This window comes from Mustela lutreola, chromosome 15 (assembly GCF_030435805.1).
Source record: "Mustela lutreola isolate mMusLut2 chromosome 15, mMusLut2.pri, whole genome shotgun sequence".
NCBI lineage: Eukaryota > Metazoa > Chordata > Mammalia > Carnivora > Mustelidae > Mustela > Mustela lutreola.
In genome coordinates, this window is record NC_081304.1 from 31,277,970 (window position 1) to 31,304,583 (window position 26,614).

At 42.6% G+C, this 26,614-nt stretch overlaps 1 protein-coding gene across 2 annotated transcripts; it reads right to left on the reverse strand.

The window, feature by feature from the left end:
- Nucleotides 1-6,815: 6,815 nt before the first annotated feature.
- Nucleotides 6,816-23,551, reverse strand: COIL (coilin). Of its 2 annotated transcripts, none has more exons than XM_059150089.1 (7): nt 23,264-23,551; nt 15,449-16,562; nt 15,239-15,325; nt 14,768-14,815; nt 12,173-12,242; nt 9,337-9,425; nt 6,816-7,783 (listed from the first exon to the last, which is right to left on the reverse strand). In XM_059150089.1, the coding sequence occupies exons 1-7, from the start codon at nt 23,506-23,508 to the stop codon at nt 7,700-7,702; spliced, it is 1,737 nt and encodes a 578-aa protein (XP_059006072.1). In that variant the 5' UTR covers nt 23,509-23,551; the 3' UTR covers nt 6,816-7,699. The 2 variants fall into 2 exon arrangements, with proteins under 2 accessions (XP_059006072.1, XP_059006071.1); XM_059150088.1 differs by having other exon boundaries at nt 9,267-9,425.
- Between the last annotated feature and the right edge of the window lie 3,063 nt (nt 23,552-26,614).

Below are 26,614 nucleotides of genomic sequence, written 5' to 3' on the forward strand. Positions count from 1 at the left end.
CAAAATCAATCAATCAGTCAATTAATCATATATTACCTTGTAGCCACATTTGTATATAGTAAAACCCTATAAATGGTGTCCCCAAATCCAGCTGTTTGACACAAGGGGTTGTATTGCTGCAAGGTTAACAAGATGACAAGGAACAGGAGTCAATCACCAGTCTCAACAGAGCCCGGGTGCATTTTTCTCAGGTTTCATTGTACTGGTTCTGCTGTAATCCCTCACTATTCACCTCCAAATGACTTTTCCTCCTGTTGGTTGGGGAGGAAAAGAAACAGACATAAATGAACAAACAAACTAAGCACAATCCTGAGGTGTTTTCTTAATATTGATTCTTTGAAAGTGGGGATTGTGTGTCTAAGTAGCTAAAGCCAGGGGGGCAAACTATACTACTCGAGCATAAGGATAAGCCCAAGAGTTTGGAGATAATGGATGGACAAAGTCAGAGCAGAAATCTCCCAAGCCTTCTGGAATAAAAGCATCACTAATCGGAATTAGGTGACTCACTTCCTCCCACCTAAAGATGTAATTAAGGGGGTGCCCCGTGGCTCAGTTGGTTGAGATTCAGACTCCTGGTTTCCGCTCAGGTCATGATCTCAGGGTCCCGGGATTGAGCCTCCCCCCTACCCTACAGGGCCTTGGCGCCCAGTGGGGAGTCTGCTTAACCCTCTCCCTCTCTGTCTGCCCCTCCCCCTGCTCTCTCAAATAAATAAATAAAATATTTAAAACATAAAATAAAATAAAGATGTAATTAAGGAACGTCTAAACATGGCAGCTGTAATATGAACGATGGCGCAAGTTGCTTCTAACAGATAAAAATAAAATTTAAACATTAAGATAAATTCAAAAGAAGGAGATTCCAAATTCTGCCCAAAATTCAGAGTCGGACCTCGGGCACGCCCCATAACGGGAACATGAATAAATGACAGCTAATGTCTCAACAGGCACCTACTGTGTTCCTGGTCATGCCCTAAATGCTTCCCATGAGCTGTTCTCTCCTGCGGGCCTGGCCACACTCCCCTGGGCAAGCACCGTGCAGAGGAGGCTGAGGTTGACAGAGGCTACTGGGCTGGCTGAAGGCCGAGTGACCACAAAGAGAGAGAGAGAGAGAGAATCTGTAACTGGTTGGAGCCCACATTCTAACCCCATACTGCCTCTGCTGTGTCACTCCCTCTGGCTCTACTGTCGGTGTAAAAAAGAGATTCAGAGGGCGCCTGGGTCGTTCAGTCCATTAAGAGGCCCAACCGACACTGGATTGCTGCTCAGGTCATGATCTTGGGGTCATGAGACCAAGCTTCCTGTCAGGCTCCAAGCCCAGCCCAGCACGGAACCTGCCTGAGATTCTCCCTCTCCCTTTGCCCCTCCCCTGCTAAAATCAATCAGTATTTTTAAAAAGGGGGGTTGCAAGCAGGGAGTGGGGTTTGGGCTTCATTATTCTGAGGGTGCCTTGGGCTTTAACATCGTATGACCTCCAGTGCCCCAAGACTGGGTGCTCAGGTGCCAGTAAGCACCCATGGTTTTGATTCATGGTTCTAACCAGAGCTTTAAATGCCCTCAAGTCCTTTGTCATAGCTGCCACACTCCCTTGGGTACACCTGGATTGCTGGAACAGCCGGGTGCTGTCACTACATTCTTGTTGATGCAAGAACATTTTCCAGCAGGGTGCAGAGTTTTTAGGCATGCTTAGCAGATCCTTTTGACTGAATCGACACTGCCTTTGCAGTGAACCAAGTCTACCAACAAGGTGATCGCATGCTAATACTCAGTTGTGACTTTTCTTTCTGAATGTTAATGAGTTGGTGTTTATTAATTAGCCTCTCTTGAGTCTAATTAGAGGCTTAAGAGTGGGCCAAGCCTTCCTGAATGGTGTCACATTTCCCAAACATTGTTTCGACTTTTCATTGTAAGCCGAGGGTGGGGCAGGTCCATCGCAGTCATGAGACACCCACTCTGTCTTGGGGCTCAGATGGGACCCCCAACCCTGACTTCAAAACCCGTCTTCTTCTACGAGGCCAGCAGGTCTCTGAGCGTCGTCTGTGGAGCCCTGTGGGTCCCGGGGCCTGTGAGGTCCGAACTACGAAGGTCTTGTCTTGGCACTGCATCCCATCCATGGTGACGGTGCGAAAGCCCCAAAGTGCGGCACCCAGCGGGAACCCAGCTGGGGGGACCACGCAGCCACGAATGGGCCGTGGGCAGGAAAAGGAACGTCCCCGAGAGAGCAGGGACAAATACTGTTATGAAACCATGACCTCTGAAGGCACATCTGCTGCTCCAAACCGGAGAGCGTGGTTTTCTTGCGGAGAGACATGCTGTGTGGTGGACACCTTCTGCACCCCACCGTCATTACTCAGAATACCAATGGGCAGACAGGCCGTGGTCACTCAGACGCGGGTCTGGCAGACATCTTCTTGACCATGAATGGAGGGAAGCTCTCCCTTCAAGAGCAACTGTGTCAGTTGCCAGTGAAAAAGTGGGAGCTTTCAAGCACAAATCAGAATTTTGGAAATGTATCTGCTGTAGTGAGCTGACAGTTTCCCAATACTCAGAGACTGGTTTGACGAGATATTTGGCAATATTAGTAAATGCGAGTTTAAAATACCACATAATTAAACGTGCGGGAGAGGGCAGATTTCCAGCAAGTTCTGCCAGTACAACATCACAAAGACCGCCCTCCCCTTCAGTGAGGGATGGCCATGACCTCCCAGCAGGGCCTCATCAGGAGTGCCCCGGGGCGGGGGGTCTTGGTGACTCTCCCCCAGGGGGCTCTGTCTCAGCGCAGGGAGTAGCTGCTTGTCACATTCACCATTCCATTAATGGCCTCTTTATTTCCGACTAGCCAGTCCTTCATTACGCCAGTCCCTGTTAGAGTTAGTAATTTTGGGTACTAAACTTTTCCTCGTTGAATTACTGTGCAGTTTCTCTCTCCCAATCGGATCGGGGCTGATACGGTAGGCCTGCAAGCCTGTGCTGAGAACAAAACCCCAGGAAGAAAAACCAACCACACAGTCATTACTGTGAGGGGAAGAGGCTTCCCGCCGGTCCCCTTCATCCTGGTGAGTGGCAAGAACCGTGAGTCGCAAGAACTTGACACGGGGGAAGGAGGGTCTGGGCTGAAGGAGAAAGTCTGCAACTGCTCTTTCAGGTAGAAATAAGGAAGCTAAAAGTTAGGACCAAATAGTGCCTGTATTTTGAGAGTGTATAGATCTCTCACGTGGGAAGAGTTTTTGTGATGTCATCCCTTCGGAACAGTTAGGAAGGTTGGGAATAAATGCTTTAAATAATCCAGGTTTGGAAGCAGCTAAAAAAGAAAAGAAAAGGGGGAAAAAAGTTAGCCGGTAAGAAGCTAGCAGCACGGTGACCCCGATGAGGACAGCAAAGAGGAAATCAGTGGTATCGAGGGACGTAAATGGAGTGGGGAACCTGCAGTTTTCACAAGAAGGGAACAAAGATCCTGTAGGACAGTGGGCTGATTAAGTAAGGGTCACAGTCTTTTTGCAAATTATTTATTTATTTGACAGAGAGAGAGAGATCACAAGCAGGCAGAGAGAGAGGGTGAAGCAGGCTCCCCGCTGAGCAGAGAGCCCGATGCGGGGCTCGATCCCAGGACTCTGAGATCATGACCCGAGCCGAAGGCAGAGGTTTAACCCACTGAGCCACCCAGGCACCCCAAGGGTCACAGTCTTTTTATACAGAGATGAAGGCCTAAGAGCTAGAGCAGGTTAGGATTTAATGGTGACCGTGGTCACTGCAGCATTATTTACAATAGCCAAGATGTAGAAAGCCACACGTCCGCCCACACATGAATGGATAGTAAGTGTGGACCTGCAAACAACAGAGTATTATCAGCCTAAAAGGAGGCCGTTCTGCCGTTTGCAAGAGCACGGATGAACCAAAGGGCGCCTTGCTGAGTGAAATGAACCAGGCACAAGGGACAAATGCTACCCGATTCCACTCGTATAAAAATTTAGAAAGGTAGGTCTCACGTTAAGTGTTACTGACAAACAGACAGAAAACAAACAAAAACAAAACAAGACGCAAGGACACTTTGGAAGGCGCTGCTTATCAGCTTGATGGTGGTGACGGTTTCAGGAGCTTGGGCGTGTGTGCAAACTCATCAAAGGAAACACATTTAATACGTGCGTTTCCAGGGTATCACTCATACCTCAATCAAGCGCTTTTAAAAAAAAACTAAACAAAAACAATAAAAAACAGATACTCAATTAAAAAACAAAAAAGAACTTAATGGTGAGCGGACAGTCTGAAGACGAACGGAACTGAGTCCTAGGGCAGAAAGGTCATGAGCAGGAAGTTTTCTGTTCCCAAAAACACAGGCGGCTGTGGGGTGAGGGTGTGGAGCGCGCCCAACTCCCAACGGTCAGGCCAGGACACAAGAGCGTTGGGACAGTCACTGAAACACCTTGGGGAAAAAATACTACTCTGAAAAATTACACTGGAAGCTCTCTCTCTCCTCTCCTGCATGGTCTCTGGCAAGTTACTCAATATTAAGTTGAGAGGAGTTAGATGCGTCACTACTTGAAACCCACAGGCTAATCCTGTAATATTCAGAGCTGGCCTCTGAGTACTTGCTGTTTCCTCATCTAGAACAGGACCACCATCCCAGGACATGTGAGGCAAAGACTTAGTTGCTGGCAGGTACTTTTGGCCCAGCCCCTTTCCTCATGTCCCCTCTTCTCTCTCACTCCTGGAATGTACTACATAGTTGAGTGTCCACATCGGACCATGATCTGATTTCAAGCAAGAGTAAATAGAGCTACAGAGGCACTTGGGTGGCCCAGTCAGTTAAGGGTCTGCCTGAGGCTCAGGGCATGATCCCAAGGTCCTGGGTTCAAGCCCCACATCGCATTGGGGGTGCGGGGGAACCTGCTTCTCCCTCTGCCTCTGCTGCTCCCCCTGCTTGTGCTCTCACTCACTCAAATAATCTTTTTTTTTTTTTTTAAAGATTTTATTTATTTATTTGTCAGAGAGAGAGCGAGCACAGGCAGACAGAGTGGAAGGCAGAGTCAGAGGGAGAAGCAGGCTCCCTGCAGAGCAAGGAGCCCGATGTGGGACTCGATCCCAGGACGCTGGGATCATGACCTGAGCCGAAGGCAGCTGCTTAACCAACTGAGCCACCCAGGCGTCCCTCACTCAAATAATTAAAAAAAAAAAAAAAAAAAAAAAAGAGTAAATACAGCTATATTTTACATGGTGATCCTGTACACATACAGCTATATGTAAATCCTGGGGTTTAAGGTTTTATTTATTTGAAAGAGAGAAAGCTTGCACACAAGAGCAGGGTGGGAGGTTGGGTGGGGAAGGAGAAGCAGACTTCCCACTGAGTGTGGAGCCCCATGCAGCTTGATCCCAGAACCCTAGGATCATGACCTAATCTGAAGGCAGCCACTAAACTGACTGAGCCACAGGAACCCCTATAAATTCTGTTCTATAAGGAAAACTGAAATTTAGTGGATGTAGTATTTTTCTATGGTAGTGCATCTTTCAAACAGATCATGACCCCCAATTTTCTAGTAGGCTGCTGTTTATAGTTTCAAAAACACCACTACAGAGGAAAAAGGGGACTCATACGTGGATTATAATCTAAAGAAAACACACCCTGAGATCAACACTTCCCTTTGATCTAATCAATGTTTACTAATTATCTTTTTAAACTAATGTATAATTGACATAGAACGTTAGTTTCTGGTCCACAACATGACTCTGTATTTGTATATACCCATTGCAGAACAATAACCACAATAAATGTAGGTAACATCCACCACCATCCATAATTATGGAAACTTTTTGTAGTGGGAATACTTAAGATCGACTCTCCCAGCAACTTTCAAATATGGAATACAGCATTACTGATTATAGTCCCCATGCTGTATGTTACATGCTTGTGGCATATTTTATAACTGGAAGCCAGTGCCTTTTACCCCCGTTTGCCCATTTTGCTCACCCACACCCACTACCACTGGCAACCACCAATCTGTTCACTGTATCTAAGTTCCCCTTTTTCGGGTGGAGAGGGGGAGGGCTGTTTGGATGGCATATATAGGTGAGATCATTCTATCATTTTCTGTCTGACTTGTTTCACTTAGCATAGCACCCTCAAGGTTCATACATGTTGCCTCAAATGGCAGAATTTCATTCCTTTTTATGGCTGAATAACAAATACATACGTATATATAACACATTTGCTTTATCCTTTCAGCCGTCAATGGACACTTGTTTCTGTATCTTGCCTATTGTAAATAATGCCGCAATGAACAGAGGGCATGCTGTTTTCCAAAGTGGCTGCACAGCGGATTCCCTTGTCTCCACACCCTCACCAACATTCATTATTCCTTGTCTTGACAACATCCGTTCTAAGAGCTGTGAGGTGATAGCTCATTGTGATTTTGATCTGCAATTCCCTGATGATGATGTTGAGCATTTATTCCTATGTCTGCTGGTGCTTGCTAGTTACCTTAATTTGTTTTCTAGACCATGGAAGGAAAGTGTGCTCTGCAAGAACCCCAGTGCCGAGATCCCATTATTCACATTGACCTCACACTTTCTGGAGTAATACTCCTCATTACAAATCAATAAATCCACATTTGATGCACATCAGTGTCGTGCGGGTTGAAAGAAGACAGCATCACCAGCCCAATAGCTCCTAGATCTGATGACTCTCATTGGACTGAACTGTGCAACACCAGACTCTCCAGTCAAAGCAAAGCTTCCTGTTCTGGAACATTTGTATCTGTTGCGTTATGGTGACACAAGACAGCAATTTGCAATACTCAGCCAAACACGATGACTCAGCAGGGAGGTGTAGTTCAATCGGATTTTATTTAAAAATCTGCAAAGCTGAAGGAGGAACCTGATATTTTTTGTAAAAGGAAGCATTTTTCACAGTATAGATTTAGCCATTTTTCCATTTTAGCTTTTGTTGAATAATAACAGAAACTGAAGTTTCCATTCAGTCCTTACTCCAGCACACTCAGCCAGGTGCTTGGGATCTTGTAGCAAGACAACATGCTCCCTGGTCTGAACTCATAGGAAATCCTTTCACCCAGGTGGAACACCAGTTCACCCCAGGCAAAAACACGAGGTCTTATTTTCACTGCTCTACACAGGACTCTGAAAATCCTCAATTTTAAAGTTGAGAAAAATGTGAAAGGATTCTCTAACTCACTGCTTGCAATAAACCCAGCTACTTAATTCTTGACAGTTACAAGTATAAAATACTTGCAATTTATAAGATGTTCCATATTGAATGGAACTCAAATGTTAAAAAATTGGGTCAAGTAACATGCTTTCAGGTTTTAGAACGTTACTTAATAAAACTTACTAAGACAAGATATGCAGCATTTTCTTGTACTTGGTGTTATAAACTCCTACTGACGATGGCTACTTGATGGTCAAAAAATAAATAAAAAAGAGAAGAAACCATATATACTGATATGTAACAATGCCTGCAGGGAATGTCATGTATTAAATTTTGTTACTGAAATTAAGCTTGGAAGAAGAAGAAAAAGATCTACAAAAAGGAACACCCATGTTATTTTAAATGATGAGGTAGATTTTTTTCCTATGCAGTAAAGTGAACAAAAAATGCATACAACTTTCAAATCTTTTTTTTTTTTTTTAAGTTCAGGTTATAGTCACTTTCATAAACAAGACATTTATAAACTATGAGATGGAGAGGTCATCCTCAAGCAGGCTCTGTACTTGGTATGGTACTCGGAGGTTCAACAATCAATCTTGGATCAATCAATTCTCTCCAAAAAACAGTGATCTGAGGAAAAATACAAAATATTTGGTTTAGAGGCTTCATTTTGAGCTCATACAGGTTTCACTTGGTTAAAAACTTCAGTCATGTAAATTTCCATTTGTGCAGAATGGTTGAAGACCTGCAATGACCTGAGTCCCAGTAAGATGAGTCCAATTAGCTAGAAGAACTGTTTACCTAGAATGCAACTACACTTTATATTAAACACATTGCACCTTTCCTTCATTTCGAGCAGGGGTAGGGGGGATGGGATGGGCCGGGGTGTGGGGCAGCTGGTTACCCAGGGTCAAGGGTATTTGCCCAGCAGGACTCTGTGGCTTGGCGGCCCATGGACTCTTCACAGGCAGATGTGGCCCTTAAGGGTTATCAGTGGATTCCTAATGCTCCATTGCACAGCTCTACTCTGCGCTGCCTAAACCTAGGAGGCATCTCGTGTTTTACAGAGAGCAAACAAATGCCATCACTCGGGCCATGTGGATGAATCATGAGCACCATCTAGTGTCGGAGAATGGTAATGACAGACTCCGCTTCTAGCCCCTGTATAATAAGGAATAGAGAGGAAAGCTTCCAAGGTTAATTTTCCAGTGTAGTTTCCAATACTTTTCAACAAAAAAGTGAAGAGGCACACATTGCAAATAAAGAAATACAGGAGACTTGGCCAAATCTGCTGATCCTACCACAGACCCTAAAAATGTGTTTTTGGAATAAATCCCTAAGAGTGTCATCTATTCTAAAGACAAAGCAAATCATAGTCTGGTTAGGGTTTCCACAAGTGTACATTTCTGAAATGTGAGTTTGCAATACTGAAAGCTACAGAATAATATCCATAAAATTTCAAATATAAACATCTTAAGAGGAAACACTTTCTTAAATATAAATTCTATTTAGTTTAATGCTAGCACAGCCTAATGAGCCAGGCGTTGCCAGCAACTCTAGAAGCCTGACTGCCTAAAACCTCTAAACCAGCTATTTCCTAAAATGGCAATTTAAGAATTTAAACAGAAGTCAAAAGACAGAATCATCCTTTTATGTCATTCTTTAAAACTATGTATGCTGTTGTAAGTCAGAATCACGGTAACATTTGGGAGATGGTAGTGACTGCAAAGACACATGATGGGGATTTCCAGGGAGGCTGTTAATGTTCTGCTTCTTGACCCAGGTGCTGGTGACATGGGTATGTTCAATTATGACAATCCTTCAAGCTATATACTATATACATTTTACTCAAAGTATGTATCGATGAAGTTTTAAAAATATGCTACTCTTCCCTAATGAAACCCTTACATAACTATGTTTTTATGTAACTCTATAATCTTCAGTAAGATTCTGTTATTTGTGCACCTTGTCCTGTTGGCTCTTTTGAGATCCAAGATGGCACCCTAACTTGGCACTGGGCATGGACACTGCCACCATGTAGGCAGACCAGGGATCCCAGAGCCTAGAGCTTTTATGACTTTAATATAGGCAGTTCAGGAAGCTGCAATGTCACCTTCCAGACTGCCAGTAGCCAGTTGAAAGAACGGACGAGCAAGCAATCCCAAGAAGCGAAGCACGCCTACCCTCTTCTCTTGCGTCACAGCGTACTCCACTACCTCAGTTCCATTTTCGTTGTGATAAACCAAATCAAATTTCCCAGGTTCCTTCATGGCTGAAACCAGACGGTGGGAAGGAGAGACAATAAGTCATTTCCCAGTAGTGAAAACATTCCTCTACAGGGAATTTACATCATTAGAAAAACAACCACAAACAAATTGTCCACTGATATGGAGGCTGGGGACACACATGAAAGTATGGAGTGCTCGGTGACAGGAGACCCTGAGAAAGCCCTGTAACAGCAGATGGGAGCTTCCTGGCCATTTATCAGAGAGACTCTTTCCTTCATCGAAAGAGAAATGAGCTTGATACACTGTTATTAGTACTCTCAGAAAAGAATAGGTGTAACCATTAGATAACCCAAAAGACTATTGATATATTCCAGCTGGGAAAGGTAATCTGAATTCGGCAAAATTTGTCTATCTTGCTCTGTCCTCAAAATTAAACATACTTATTACTCGGTAATATAGCAGTCCTCGCTTTGTACGGTAGTGCGGGGTCATAAAAATGACCATGGCAGGCTGAACAATCTGAGTAATCAATGGGGAAAAATCATGATGGTCTCAAGACATTTTTAAAAATTGTCAAAACATTAAAATCTCTATTGGGAGATGAAAAACAGCAAAAATATTCTGCATGTAGTACACTGTAATCTCAACTGCCAGAAAGAATTAGTGCTCTATCTCTTTGTAAAGAAACTTATCCAGGGGGCACCTGGGTGGCTCAGTTGGTTGGGCCTCTGCCTTCAGCTCAAGTCATGATCTCAGGGTCCTGGGATTGAGCCCCACATCAGGCTCTTTGCTCAGCAGGGAACCTGCTTCTCCCTCTCTCTCTCTGCCTACATATGATTTCTCTCTCTGTCTAATAAATGAATAAAATCTTAAGGAAAAAAAAAAACAAACTTATCCAGGCACCTGGTTGGCTCAGTCAGTAGAACATGTGACTCTAGATCTTGGGGTCATGAGTTCAAGCCCCACTTTGGGTGTAGAGATGACTTAAAAATAAAAATCTTAAAAAAAAAAAAAAAAAAAAAAGAAAGAAAGAAAAGAACAAGCTATTAGCAAGAGTGGTTTAAACAGTGCTTGCCTTCCTGCCATGTAATGACAACATAGAGGGAGAGTCTTTTCTACACTTGCAAAAGCAGCAGACTCCTTCCTAAGTGTGCATCAGCTTTCAGGGTTTTATCCTTTGAGCTCCTACCATCATCATGAAATAGCTCTTTCGTCACCACCAGCACTCCTCATTTATGTCAAGAAGTTCACATGAACTGCAGGGCCAACATCCACACGGTCAGCTGTTCCCTCTGACCCTACTCCACTTGAACCCATTTGCATGTCACCTCCAGAATCATCACTTCTTGTTTCTTTGTTGTACTTTCAGGTTTGTTGACCAAGTTCCTACCTCAACATACATTTTTGTAAAATGCCATGTGGGCTTATCCTGAGAGACAAGGAGGCAGCAAACCACACGCGTAGCAGTATGTCTGGGGATGGAGTAACAGACGCACAGTGACCAATCACCGGGAGACCTGGAAGTGACGTCACTGGTCACTGATCACGATGGGCATCTGTTACTGACATAGTAATCTGCAGACCAAAAAGCTGGCAGTACTTTATGTGGTTATTCACAGCTAACAGCATACCTGATGTCACTGGGAACTGGTGTTATGTAACCAAACCATGGGACCAAAGTTCCTATATATATATATGTATGATCAGAACCATGCAAAGCGAGGACTACCTGTATTTCTATTACTGAACAGATAAAGCCACTTCTAGATGCTCCAAAGAAGAAAAGTTCTAACTGGATGTTCTCACTGCCAATCACCTGACAGACAGTGATCAGGCTGTATCCATGAATCTGACCATTGACAAACCTCTCTGTCCACCATTCCTAGGAAAGGAGATTTCTTCAAATAAAACCTAATTAGAAGAAAGCTGGAAAACCAATTTAAGTTATTTCTGGTCATTTATTTAACATTTTAATTGCCTTAGGGGTGCTAAAGAAAAAGGGATCTCCCCTGCTCTTTGGCCAATACGACCCAAGTGAAGCCATACTCAGTGAAAGCTCTCTTATTCCCAGATTTTAGAACCAATAATGGGTGAGGTGAATCAGGGATAAAGCAGGGAAGCATTTGAAATAATGTGTGAGAGTGTGGATGGCACATGTACTTTAGACATTTTATTTTGACTTAACACACAAAAGTATACTCATTTAGCAATTCTTTTGAAATAGAACTAAGTAGTTCTTAGGAGCCTACTGACTACAGTTATCTTTCTTCTATAAACCATATACTTAATATATGTCTGCTATTTCTACAATTTCCAGTTCTGAGTTGTTGTTTTTTTTTAAGGGATACAAGAATGTGAACACTAGCAAGGCAGCCTAAGTTAGAAATCTTCCTAGATTTCTTACCAGATTCCTCCCAATCTCTTTTGGCAGATCCATAATCCAACAAATTTTTTAGTTACACTCTTGGGTCACATTCAATTTGGGTTACATAGAAATAATTCCTTTTGCAACCAGTGCTCATCAGTTTATGTAATTTTTATGAAATTACATAATTATAGGACTAAGAAAACTTGTCTAATGGCTTTGGAAACAAATTCAACAACCCTTAGTGGATACACACTTCCACTAAGGGGGAGCACAGGTCCCCAGGGCTGCACTGTGCCCACGGGAGAAGTGGAAAGTTCGTCACAGAGGCCAAGGCAGAGAGTAGCTCCTGGGTATAAAAGCTATTTAGAAACCAATGTAGATGTGAAGAGCCTAAATTTCCAAATTTTTTTCTAGAAAACTCACCAGGTAAGGATGAAAGAATTTCTATATCTACTTGCTGGGTCTCTGGATTGTGGCTTAGTATTTTTCCTTCCTTTCAAAAATAAAAGTCCAAGTCAAAAACCAACATGTGAAACATTGAGAATATATTAAAACCACCTTATTATTATATATTTTAAAATGGTTAAAATGGTGAATTTTACATCACACAAATTTTATCTCAATATTAAAACTTCTTTTAGGGGTGCCTGGGTGGCTCAGTCGGTTAAATCTGCTTTCGGCGCAGGTCATGATCCCAGGGTCCTGGGATCAAGTCCTGCGTTGGGCTCCCTGCTCAGCAGGAAGTCTGCTTCTCCTTTTCTCTCTGCTCCTCCTCACCCCCTACTTATGCTCTCTCTCTCTCAAATATATAAATAAAATCTTTAAAAAAAATTTTTTAAATAAATCCACCTATAGGAGAAAAAGAACTCCCATACCTCAAGTCACTATTTTCCCTGGTCGAATCATCCCAGAGGCAAGTACCACACAACTAGGGACAGCCCCTACAGCCCAAAGCCTGCTAATTATTCAAAGTAGCCAATCTTAAACTGTTTCCCCCATCCTGCCTTGCCTACCCCAAGGAAACCCCAGTAAAGGCCCTGGCACACGGTTTCTCCTCACTCCTGCTTCTGCCTCTGAATGAGATCCAGGTGAGGTCCAGGTACTCTCCCCCAAGGGCCTGCACGACAAGGCATTCCCTGCTCCTGCGGGAAATTTAGGTAATAAAGTCTTCTTTCATTGCACTGACTTCTGCGGCGTCACTCAGTCACTTCCATCGGTTAAAATCCCGCAGGTAGGTGCATACACATGAGACAGGGTCAGGGATGGAGGAGACTACATTCTTTGAAGACAGATTTGACTTCTGAAGACCAGCTTCAGGAATAAAGCCAGTGATCAGCTAGATAACAGCACTTGAGGTCAAAGCAAAAACTGGGACTGATTTTCACTCTGCAAATGGTTTTGAAAATAATTTCCAGAAAGTCCTAAAAATACCAGGAAAAGTAAGCAAATAGCTTTCCAGGGTAATAACTATGACCAACATCAATTTAATATGCATTTTTAAAAAAATCAGTATCTAGACTCACAATTCGTGCTGTAGGACATATATTAATTCTGTATTTATCCATCTCCCCACATATCACAGAATTAAACTCTTTATCTACCATAAAGTGACAAAACATCTGGTTTGGAATGCACAGGTGGCTCACTGAGTTAAAGCCTCTGCCTGCCGCTTGGGTGATCCCAGGGTCCTGGGATCAAGCCCCACATCGGGCTCTCTGCTCAGTGGGGAGCCTCCTCTTCTCCGCCTGCCTTTGTACCTACTTGTGATCTCTCTCTGTCTGTTAAATAAATAAATTAAATCTTAAAAAAAAAAAAAAAAAAATCCTGGTTTGCCCAAGACAGGCCCATTTACATTTCCTTCCAGGATAGTTATTAATATTAATCTTTTTCACTCACAAGTATCCTGCTTTAGATGATAACTTATATGTTACTTATAATAAGAGGCTAAGATAAAAAATATGATGAAATACTAATTATCTAGAACTGACCTACCGAACCCCTTCATGAACTGATTCTTCTTCTAGTCTGCTTTTTTTTTTTTAAAGATTTTATTTATTTATTTGACAGAGAGAAATCACAAGTAGATGGAGAGGCAGGCAGAGAGAGAGAGAGGGAAGCAGGCTCTCTGCTGAGCAGAGAGCCCGATGCGGGACTCGATCCCAGGACTCTGAGATCATGACCTGAGCCGAAGGCAGCGGCTTAATCCACTGAGCCACCCAGGCGCCCCTTCTAGTCTGCTTTTGAGGAAAGGTTCTTAACAGGATTTTAAAAGTCTTCCAAAGTTAAAAAAAAAAGTCTTCCAAGGTATCAAGTCAGATTAAATCAAATCTCCTTGTACTTTCTCTGTATTACTATGTTAACATTACCAATTATTATTTTTTAAATGCACTTATATTCCATATATTACATCAAAATAAAAAATTATGCATTTAAAAAAATTTTTGAATGGGTAAAAAAGGAAACATGCAATTCTGTAATCCCACTGGAGTTAAGCTTTTACTGAACTATGATAAAGCTCATGCTAATGTAAACTCCCACACAGACGTTTAGTGAATAAATTTCAAGGATAATATTGTGAGTTACCTGTGGTTAACAGATAATGCAAAAGGGGCTGGGTTAGACCATAAGAATCTACAGTAATTCACAATTATATAAAATAGATTCCTATGATGAAAATAATCAAATTTTCTGGCTAACAGCTATTCATTATTTCCTTTCAAAGTTTAGGATCCTGGGGGAGTGGCTTCAAATAAGCGTGCAAATGTCTAAGCCGCTTAGAAAAAAATGACTTAAAAAAAATTAAAACTCATCATCGTCCTGCATTCACCCTCAAGTGCAAGGAAAATGACGCTGAAGGCTCCAGTGATACTATTAAAAAGTTTACACTTTGATAATGTTCCCATTTTCTATTTTACAACATTATTTACTCCAAAAAAGCAAAATTATCCATAATAGCAGCACTAAATACAACTTTAGCTTCTTTAATATACTAAGTTATTTTGAAATCAAAAGCCTTACCTTGTAATCAGAGACATCAGGAGAATAATCAGACGTTAGTTCCAAAAGCTACAAAAGAAGAGCCCACAAATACACAAATTTTGCAGCTCCTCTCCTCTGCCCCTGGGAGAATATGCCAGGTTAGGGTGCCCACCCCACCACCCTGGGGGTCTCACCATGAACAAAACAGGGGCAAAACAGGGGTTCCAGTGGGAAAGGTTTCTTTGATTTGGGGGAGGATGCTGTGGTGGAGTGTGCATGAATTAGAGCCCTTTTCTTATTGAGAACTTGCTATGTTCCAGACACTGGGCTAAGCCATTTTTCGTTCCCGAAACAGTAAGTAGGCACCTCCTCCATGCCAGGTACAAAAACAGGACAGATATGATCTGGAAAAGGGTCTATATGCATATATAATCCTGAGCTGCTAATGATTAAGTTTATTTGGAGGGAGGATAATCTTTTTGTTTTAATTGTTGTGGTTTTAAAATATACCTTAAATGCAATCTTTTCTCCAACTTGAGGAGCAGCTGCTAACAGTGGTAACAGACTGTAGTCCTTCTTGTGTGTCTCTACTGGATTCTGAAAAACAGCATGAGTCATGGGAGTCTGTTACTGGTGAAAAAAAGTGAACCTGAGACATGCGCTCCAGACACACCCCGTGGGAGAAGGGGAAGAGGTACGCTCAGAAGAAATTGTACTTGCCTGGATAATAGTAGATGAGTTCGTGACCATTTCATTTAATTGCTGGTGCTTCTGATAGTCCGCGTTTCTATTTAACACAAAGGAAATGGCCTGCCCTCGGCCTCGGCCTCTCCCCCGCATCCCCCGGCCCCTAGCCCCCTTCCAAGAAAGAAGGTCCTCTCCTCTCCCCCAGCCTCTTCCCAAACCGGCAGAAAGAGTCACGTTGGGAGGGGGAGCAGGAGGAGCCGGTCTGGCGCTGTTGGTGTCAGAAAGCTTCCAGGCGGCAGCAGTGGGAGGCTGTGAACAGGGCCCTGGGCCTGGACAGCCTCGTCCCGCAAAGAGGCCTACTGGCTTTAAGAAGCTGGCAGTGCACTCCGGGGTGCTCTTAGACACCGTGCTCTGGTCATCTGACTCTGAGCTAGAGTCTGAACTAGAAGATGATGTTCTAGTTGTCTTGCCCTTGACGGTGGTAGAATTGAAGCCAGTTTTGGCGGTCACTTTGTTTGCAGCTGTGTTTTTGGTAGCGGGTCCTTCCTTTGATGACTCAGGTGGTATTTTCTCTGAAGAATTTCTGACCTCCAAGATGACATGGCTGAGACCATCACTGGTTGATTCATGGTAAGACTCAGACTCTGAGGAGGAAATGGGACTATCTTTTGTACTAATGCTCGTGCCACCTTTCCTTTTGGCTTTGACAAGGCTATTTCTAGCGGGCGAGCCTTTCAGAGGACCACAGTTCGGGGCAGCCCAGTCCTTCACCGTCTGTGCTTTGGAAGACCTGGAGTTTTTCGTCTGTTTTTTATATTCACATTTCTCCTTTCTCTTTGGTGATTTTCTTTTGGTTCCTTCATCATCACCATCCACGACACTACACATGGCTTTGCTCTTCCTCTTGCTTTTTTTCCTCACACTCAGATCTGTGACGGCTTTTGGTTCCAGATCCAAGGTCTTCTCATCAGTATTGTTCTCTTGCCTCTTCCACTGTTTCTTTAAATTTTTGTAATCTAGTTCAGTTTCTTCACCGTCCTCCAACTTAAATGCCCTCTTCTTTGCTTTTCTAGGTAATAAATGACTATCATCACCATTCTTGACTGTCACGGTATCCTCAGCAGCTGCTCTTTCTTCTAATTTAACTCTATCAAAACAAGAGAGAAAGTCACAGTGAGTACGTCTCCTGGACAAGCACGTCTCCAGGACACAGTTATATAAGGAGATGACTGCAAGCTACCCCTGCAACCAGGCAATGAAAAAAATGTCAAATCATGTAAGGACAAAAGACTCATTTTGACAAAATAGCCTACGTGGTCACTTACCGTCAACTTTCTAATGACTAGTTCTATTTCTTGAATATCTTCTGCATCCCAAATATTTTCTAGACCTTTTCTCTAATCTAAATGCCACCATGAAGCAGTTATCCTTCATTCTAAAACAGATCACAAAATTACAGTTCAGACACGTAACCTGCCCAAGATCCACAGCTAATAAGCAGCAGAAACGGGATTCAAACCAGTTTGTCTAACCTCAAAGTTCACAATCCTTCCACTCTATTATGTTGCCTATCCCAAATGGTGATAATGCAGAGTATCTATTTTTTGTTTTTTGTTTGTTTGCTTTTTAAAGATTTTATTTATTTATTTGACAGAGAGATCACAGGTAGGCAGAGAGGCAGGCAGAGAGAGAGAGAGGAGGAAGCAGGCTCCCCATTGAGCAGAGAGCCCAATGCAGGGCTCGACACCAGGACCCTGGGATCACGAAGGCAGAGGCTTGAATCCACTGAGCCACGCAGGCGCCCCTCTATTTTTGTTTTTAAATGCAAGTTGCTGGGACCTGGGTGGCTCAATCATTAAGCATCTGCCTTAGGTTCAGGTCATGATCCCAGGATCCTGGGATGAGTCCCATATAGGGCTTCATGCTCAGCAGGAAGCCTGCTTCTCCCTCTCCCACTCTCCCTGCTTGTGTTCCCTCTCTTAGCTGTCTCTCTCTCTCTGTCAAATATATAAAATCTTTTAAAAAAATAAAAAAAATTTAAAAATAAATGTGAGCTTGTTCTTAAATTCAGATTTTACTTTTATTCTGTTGAAATTTGGGGAACATTTTTCTAACAATTTATGTTCTCTGGGATAGTGACAAGCCATCATAAAGTTCAATTCTGTGATTATTAATTTTATATGTCAACTTGACTGGGCCATGGGTGCCCAGACACTTGGTTAGACACTGTTATGGGCTTGTCTGTGAGGGTGTTTCTGGATGAGATTAACATCTGAATTGGTAGACTAAGTCACACAGATTGCCCACCCTAGTGGGTGAGTGCGCTTCATTCAATCCACTGAAGGCCTGAATGGAACTCCCTCTCTTAGCCCACGTGTCTGAGCTGGGACCTCAGCCTTCAGACTCAGACTAGGGCTGGAACTTACACCATCGACTCCCCGGATCTGAAGTCTTTGGACCTGGACCACAACCTTATCATTGGTTCTTCTAGATTTCTGGCTTGCCAACTGTGGATCTTAGGCCCTCTCAACCTCCATTATCTCATGAGCCTGATTCCTTAAACAAGTTCCTATCTATATATAATCTATTATCTTTCACTCTAGGTTTTTCTGGAGAGCCCTAACACACTTCATCTAAAATTATTATCACAGTAAAAAAAACTCTGTTGTTCCCTGAACTGGCAACAGCTAATTCTAACACGTGCAGTCCAATGATGGAAAGATGAGAGTGTCCCGAAAGTCAAGTGCATGGTGGGTGCTTAAAGTTGCCTGCTAAAAACAGACATTATATTTTTAATACATTTTTATCCAGCTATATATTTCATCAAGTTTTTTTAGTGACCACAGGAAGATTAAATAATCGTATTTGGGGGGGGTGTAATTGGGGAATAAGATGTAGGCATTTAAAAAAAATTTTTATGGGATAGTAATCCTGTGATTTATCATGTGGTAGCTGAAAAAAACATACCAGATTATTCTGCAGAATACACAAATACACAGACACATACAAAGCAAAGTAAAATCAAAGCTGCTGTCGACCAGGATAGACAGAAATAAAAGTCTGAAGGATCAGGGATTTAATTTATAAAAACACATTACCCTCTATGCCCGGGATGGACTTTAGCATGTAGCAGCAAGGGAGTAATTCTCAAATGGGCAAAAAGTGGGCTGGCATCCTGTGAATCTAAGAACTACTAACGAACCTGCAGTATATTGGATTGTCCCTTGACATTCTTCATCAATTTGTTTTACTTGTAGCAATGTTATGATTGAAGCTTCAATCCTGAGGCAACCAGTTCGGACCATATTTCCCAGCAAACTGTGAAGATGGTTGCGAGGCTCTCAGTTCAGTCACTGGTTTGCTAGATCCCTGGAACACATAGTACCCGCTGCCACACCATCACGCTTTCAACAAGCAGCCCTTGGCATCACCTCTCCTACGCTGAAGACATTGAATCTGGGGCTACCGGCATAAAGGTATGACCTGTGATTGCTGCAGCCTCACTCACTACTTGCTGTTCCTGAGGAGAATTACTTCCGTTTGGAACACAGGAAGACTGAGAAACAAACTGCCATCCAGAGGATAAGGAATGGTTCATTAGGGTCTGCTGAGCTATCACCCCTTCCTGGGTGTACACTTTCCCTAGGAATATCCTTCATTTCTCTTCTTGGATCACAAACAATAAATGTAGCTGTCCTTGTACGAAGAGAAGTGAATTACCTACGTAATTAGCAATAAAAGAGATTTAATTCCAAGAAATTTTTAAAACAGACTCTTCAATGTTCATGCAAACTCTTTCAGGGCAAGCTGGGTGGTATTATCAAAATGCAAGGCACTCCCTTTATTTATTTTTTTAAGATTTATTTATTTATTTGAGAGACAGAGCCTGTGCCCAAGCAAGTGGGCAGGGGGGCAGAGGAGGAGAATCTTTAAGCAGACTCTCCACTGAGCATGGAGCCCAACTGCAGGGCTCAATCTCACAGCCCATAAAATCATAACTGAAGCAAAAATCGAGTCTAACACTCAACCGACTGGGCTGCCCAGGCACCCCAAAATGCAAGGCACTCCCTTTAAATGTGCAATTTCTCTTCTAGGATTCTATCATACAGAAATACAGTCACACCCAGTTGCACAGCCTAATACCCCAAACCCACAGCCTGCCAAGGTCAAAGTGACTGGATTCAAATTCTTCTGCCACTTAAAGTAAAATTTTTAAATATTACCTCAATCCTTCTCATTTGTAAAAATGGGGACAGTGATAATAATAATTATAATATTCAGATGAGCTATCATCTATGTTTAGAGCAGTGCCAGACTCAGACCAAGAACTATCCAAATGCTAACTCTAATTTTTATTAATACAATAATTGTTAGTCCTCTGAGGCCAGGAGTTGGGGGGTTTTTAATGAATTTGTCCCCCCAAATGGAGGTGAAGAGCAACAAGGAGTGTAAAAAGGTAGCACTGCACCCTGTTTGGGTCCCCTCAGTTCCCTGCAGCCTCCCTCCTGCCTGGCTGCTACATTATCACCTTCAAAGAGGTAAAAGTACTTGACCAAGGGAACACAGCTAATGAGCCATGATTCAAACTTAGGGGTCTGACTCCAGAGCCTGAACTCTTAATCACTCTGCCCTCTTACCTTTCACATAATACTGAACAGAAGTAACTCAACATATTATTGGCATAAATACAGATCGGTACAACTTTTCTGGAGGCCAGTTTGACAATACTCACCAATTTTTAAAATCTGACCAAAAAGTACCTCTTCTAGGAATGTATCCTGCTGAACTACTGTCCAAGTACACAAGAATGTACAAAAATGTTTACTACATCACTATGTACCAGTGAAAAACAGAAAACAACCATCATGAGGGGGTCACCTAGCTGGCTCAGTCAATGGAGCATGTAAATCTTGATCTTGGGGTTGTAAGTCTGGGCCCCATACTGGATGTAGAGATTACTTAAAAATAAAATCTTTATAAAAAAAAAAACCCTGCCATGTTCTAAATGTTTGCGTCGCTGAAAAATTCATACATTGAAACCCTAACCGCCAAGGTGATATAATTAGGAGATGGGGACTCTGGAAGGTGCTCAGGTCATTGGGGCAGAACCCTCACAAACCAGATTAGTGCTCCACAGCCCTCCTTGTCCCTTCCACAGTGAAGGCACAATGAGAAGGTGCCGTCTATGAACCAGAAAGCAAACCTCACCAGACACTGAATCTGCTGGCTCCCCAGCCTCTAGACCTGTGAGAAATAAATTCTTGTTTATAAGCTACCCAGTTTATGGTATTTTTATCATAGCAGCCCAAATGAGCTCAGATAACAACCTAAAAGGTCCATTAGTAAGAGGTTGGTTAAAGAAATTGACATGTCATGTAAAAGGATATTACATGGCATTTAGAAAGAATGATGTAGGGCACCTGGGTGGCTCAGTCAGTTAAAAGTCTGCCTTTGGCGCAGGTCATGATCCCAGGGTCCTGCTTCAGGCTCCCTGCTCAGTGGGGAGCCTGCTTCTCCCTCGCCCTCTGCCCCTCCCCCTGCTCGTTCCCTCCCTCCCTCCATCTCTCTCTCTCTCCCAAAAATAGAAAATAAAAAATTTAAAAAAGAATAATGTACACTCAAATGAAAGATACCCATGATATGTCAGGTTAAAAAAAAAGTGAGGTGCAGGACACTATGTTTATTACGATAACATGTATATTTTAAAAGGGTAAGTATACATGTTTGCACGTGTATGGAAAAATTTGAAGATAGACCCCAAACTTAACTGAGGATACTTCTAGAAAGTAGGGTGTGGGAAGAGAATGTGAGAAGAGACATAAGGGACTTCTTCCCTTGAACTATTCTGAAGTACAACTTTTTTTGGTCTGTCAGAGCAGAAAAAGTCAGATTCTGGGTCCTGAGAGAATGGGCTGTGAGGAAATGGCCACCGGGAAGCAGCCTCTCAAGCCTCCCACCAGGGGGCTCCACCTTTCCTCATGAGACTTTCCTCAATACTCCCAGCAGTCCCGACAGACTCCTTCTGCAGTCAGACTTATCTCTTCACCAAGTCAGGCTAGCGTTTGCCTCTACAACTCTCCTGGGCCATCCAGCATTTCCATTTCTAACATGTCCGTCAAGGAACTGCGAGAGTCCCAGACCGTGTGTTCCATGATGATCTCTCCCTTCTCCACCATCTTCCACACTTAGCAGCACAACCTAATATAATTATCCAGGCTGACTGCTGACATCACACAAGAAGATAATATACTGAACCATGAAACTAGTTATTTTGCAATACTAGAAACCTTTAAGAAAAGAGACTATGCTTTCTTCTGTAGCTCTGGAGAAAGGTGAATCTGCTGGAACACAGAATGATTGAAAACAGGCAACCACAAAAATATACAAAATTTTCCCAAACTCAGTTTTTTTCTAAGGTCTGCCCCATTTACCACCGAAGCCAGCTGCCATTTTACCTCACACAATCACACATTTGAAGTGTTTAGGAGAAATTGTTCCTACCATTGTGCTGTATTTATTTCCTCTAACAGCTGTCATGGCTTGCTTTTGACATTAACTTCATTATAAAGAGTGTAATTCCCAGATGATTCATTAATTGAGGTATAACTGCAGTTAGTGAGCAGCAAGTTATTAATTCATTAGGCGGGAATAGTCCAGAAAGGAGAGTTAATAGGAGGAGAGGCAGTCCTTGCAATTGAGTTGTAATATTTAAGTAGTCCCTGAATTGCAGAAATAATAGAGAGCCGTTAACAGTGAAAGAAAAAGGAAAAAGAACTTTTTTTTTTGAAATTTGGACTATTTCAAATTGTCTTTAGAAACAGCTAAATATTCTCAATAAATCACAGCATTCCTGATTTTAAGACACACACACACACACACACACACACACACATGCACACAAAGATGTGGTTATTGTTCTGAACTGAATTCCCTGAAGAAATCTTATGAAGAAATCTTGTGAATCTGACATGGTCTAAGGAACAGACTATTCAACAAAGAGCAAGCAGAGGAAGTAGGCTGGTTCATAACTTTAGAAATTTTTCATTGGAGCTGAGCTTTAAAAAGAAGACCTGAATGAATTGGTCAAAAAAGTTCCAACTGATATGATAATGTCTTACCATTTTATTGAAAGAAATGAACCACACCTGGGCAATCCATACCACAATGGTTCCTTGATACTCCTCTTAGTATCATCATTTTTAACTTCCAAAATATTTAGAACTATTTTATTTCCCAATTCACAACCCAAAAAGGTCCCAAATACCTATTTAAAAGAACCACAAAACACCCACGTATGACAAGAATGACACCGTAAGACTCGGAAGACCTAGCAGGAGCACGTAGGTAGGGCGAACAGCACACTTTGAAGAAATAACGACTGTTCCCCGTTTGCCTGGGTCCCCTGCACCTGACCCTGAGAGCCTCCAGGGGAAGGCCGGGTCTCAGGCACATGTGTGCCATGAGCACGTCACACAGTGCCTCGTTAAGTCAGTGCCCGCTGAACCAGGGCTGAAAGAAAGACCGGCCGGGCCCACGCGCAAAACCAGGGTCTTTCCAAGTTTGGTCACCCATCACCTGGCTCAAGAGGCACTCCGGGGAAGGATGCTCCTTACCCGGCGGATTCCTGAGCCCCAAACCTGCCTAGCCTAATCAGCACCTCCTGCATTCACTAACGTGCAGCTTGACAGCCCCACCCCACGCCCACCCCCAACCCCACTTCCCACTCCCCACCGCCCCCACTGACCACCCACGCGCGGCCTCCAGGTGCCTGAGGCGCCCCCGGGCGTGCGCAGGCGCGTCCCCGGCCCGCCGCCCACCCCGACACCCCGACACCCCGACACCGCGCACCTGAGGCAGTCGTTGTCTCGTACCAGGCGCGCGCTCTCGGCGGGGGGCAAGAGCCCCCCCTCCAAGTAGAGGCCCAGGAGGGCCCCAGAACTGAAGCCGAAGCGTTGACGGATGAGACTAATGAGATCCGTGACCACTCGGCATCTGTTCAAGTCGACAAGAAGCCAGAAGGCCGTGCAGTGCGGGGTAGCTGGCGGCGGATAATCGAATTGAAGCCGTAGCCTAACCGTCTCGGAGGCCGCCATCTTGCCCGATGCTCAACGGAAGCCGAGAGACACCACAGGGCTACCGAGAGGCGTGCTCGGAGGCCCGCCCCCTTGGGCCTTTTAACGTATGCCCCCTATTGGCTCCAAGTGGCTACTACAGGCTCCGTGAGAACGCAGAGCCGGGTTGATTCAATTCTGTTCATCACTGGGCTAGGAAAGAGTCTACGTGAATTCCTTTTCCGCTGCACTCTGTGCAGCGTCCGAATTTAGGCAACTCTCTGGATAAACAAGCACTTCTCTGTAGCTGTCTTCGCAGATATTTGCTTTTATACGGAAAAGAATGTCAAAAAACACAGTAACTCCCAATATATTTAATTGACAAAATTTTTCATTGTAAAGAGTTGGAAAAGATGCAATTCCTAATATATTGTAGATATCGACATTTTAAAATAAAATCATTAATTAGAGGCCTGAGCAGTATAATACCTACCACCATCCATACTTTAAAATATAAAAGTAGCCCTCTTATTAGCCAGTAGGTAAGTAAATCACAAACTGTATATCATTTGAATTTCCATTCTCTCACATGGTATATTAATTCCTTTAGTTTTCATGACAAAGATAAGCTATTACTATTCCCATGCTGAAAGTTTTTAAAAAAGTTTGGAGAGACTAAGCTACTAACCCAAGATCACTGGACTAGTAAGTGTTAATATTTGTAGTCAGTGGAAACATTGAAAAAAAAATTCTGTAAGTTTTATTTTCTCCTAACCTTATGCTGTAAGTCCTCTGATTGAATTATCATTACTATTATGAGTGGTACCTAGCTGACCAAAATAGCACAAAATATCACACATTTTGGTACATAATTATTAAACACGGGAAATAAAATGGACATGGAAACATATTTATTAACGAAATAGAGCTCTATGGTTTTTTTTTTAATTAGTCCAAGTCTCTCTGGATGAATATTGTGTCTCATTTAGCAATAGAGACAGGGCTTTACATGGATTCTGGATCTATTTTTTGTTTTTGTAGATGTAAGGTCCTAAGAAAATGTGTTTGTTACGTAAGTAGACAAGACTAGAAGGAATTATGTCATTGGCAATGTCAGCCAATTCCTTAAACTCCTGCCAAGTTAAATGCTAAAGTTACTTAGGGATCTTCCTTTAAAAATTATTTTCAGTACTCTATCAGTCAACAATTCAGTTATGTTCAATAATGTTAAAAACAAAGAATCGTTCAAATGTAACAAAGAAATGTTAAAAACAAACACCTGAAGGACACCTGGGTGGCTCAGTGCATTAAGCTTCTGCCTTCAGCTCAGGTCATGACCTCAGGGTCCTGCGATTGAGCCCCGTGTTGGGCTCTCTGCTCAGTGGGGTGTTCGGTAGGGAAACTGCTTCCCTCCCTCTCTCTGCCTGCCTCTCTGACTACTTGTGATCTCTGTCTGTCAAATAAATAAATAAAATCTTTAAAAAGAAAAAAAAGAAAGAAAGTGTTCGGGTACTCTTCAGGACTGATTTGCCCACAGTCCTCCAAAAGTGGAAAGTTACCTAAGTAGCAGGTGGTTTTTAAGTACTTGCCTGCCTATTCTTGTTTCTCTCCTGGAGCTAGGTGAAATGCCACCATTCTTTTTACTGTGGAAACCTAGAGTGATGACAAAGGATTGATTCCAAACTGTAAATCTAAGAGTCAGATCTAGTCCTAGATGTGAGCCAATTAAATCTGTTAAGATCTAATCTAAGACTCAGAACCAAAGTATTAACATACTGGATGGTAGGTACCCAATTCTGTGTGTTTATCTGCATTTTACAATGTTCATGGCTTCAAAAATTTATAGAAAGTACTTATTATTCTTTTGTCGAATGATCCTTTAAAAACTTACAAAAGGTCATTTGACAATGTTTGCCTAATCATAAATTCATGTACCTTTTTTTTTTCATGTACTCTTTGACTTAGCAATTCCATATCTAGGCATTTATCCTAGAGATAGACTAATACAATGAGCAGAGACTCCCGTACAATGTTTCCCGAAACACTGTAAAAGCAAATAACAAGAAACAAAGTAAATACCCATCTATAGATTTAATTGAATAAAATTAGTGTACATCAAATGGTTGTATAGAATTCCACTGTATCAAAAGTTATGCGATTAAATCCCTATTTAGTTAGTTCCAAATATACCTCGATGGAAATGTGCCTAGGATATAATGAGAGAAAAGAGAAGGCGCAGAGCTGTATGTTTTATGCTTCTATGTGCTTTCCTTTTTAAAATTAAGCTTTTGGGGGGCGGCACCTGGGTGGCTCAGTCAGGTAAATGTCTGACTCTTGATCTCAGCTCAGGTGTTAATCTCAGGGCCATGATTTTGAGCCCCACATTGAGGAGGAGCCTACTTAAGATAAATAAATAGGGTGGCTTGGTCTGTTAAGAGTCTGCCTTGGGCTCAGGTCATGATCCCAGATCAAGTCCTGTATCAGGCTCCTTGCTCAGTGGGGAGCCTGTTTCTCCCTCTGAGGGCTGCTCCCCCTGCTTGTGCATTCTGTCTCTTTCTTTCTATGACAAATAAGTAAATAAATAGTTAATAAATAAATAAAATTAAGTTTTTTAAAAGTATGAGATAGTTATAGATCACATGCAGTTGTGGAAAATAATGGAGAGATCTTGTGTACCAATTTCCCCCAGTGATAATTAGAATGTTGACATGAATATAGCCAAGACACAGAACAGCTCCATTATCACAGTGATCTTCCCTGTTGCTGTTAGAGCCACCACTATGCTTTCCATTTCTGTGATTTTGTCATTTCAAGAATGTTATATGAGTGAAATCATGAAGTATGTAAACTTTTGGTATTGGCTTTTCTTCTCCCCAGCATAACTCTCTGGAGACTCATTCAGGTTGTTGTATATCCATAGTTTGCTCTTATTATTGCTAAACAGTATCCCGTGGCACGGGTGAGCCGCCGTTTGTTTAACCATTTGCATTGAAGACCTGTTGGCCATGTTCAAGGCCATTTGGGTTGTTTCCAGTTTGGGGTTATTACAAATAAAGCTGTTATAAACATTCATTGACAGGTTTTTATGTAAAAGTAAGACTTTATTTCCCTGGGATAAATGCCCAGGAGTGCAATTGCATGGGTCATA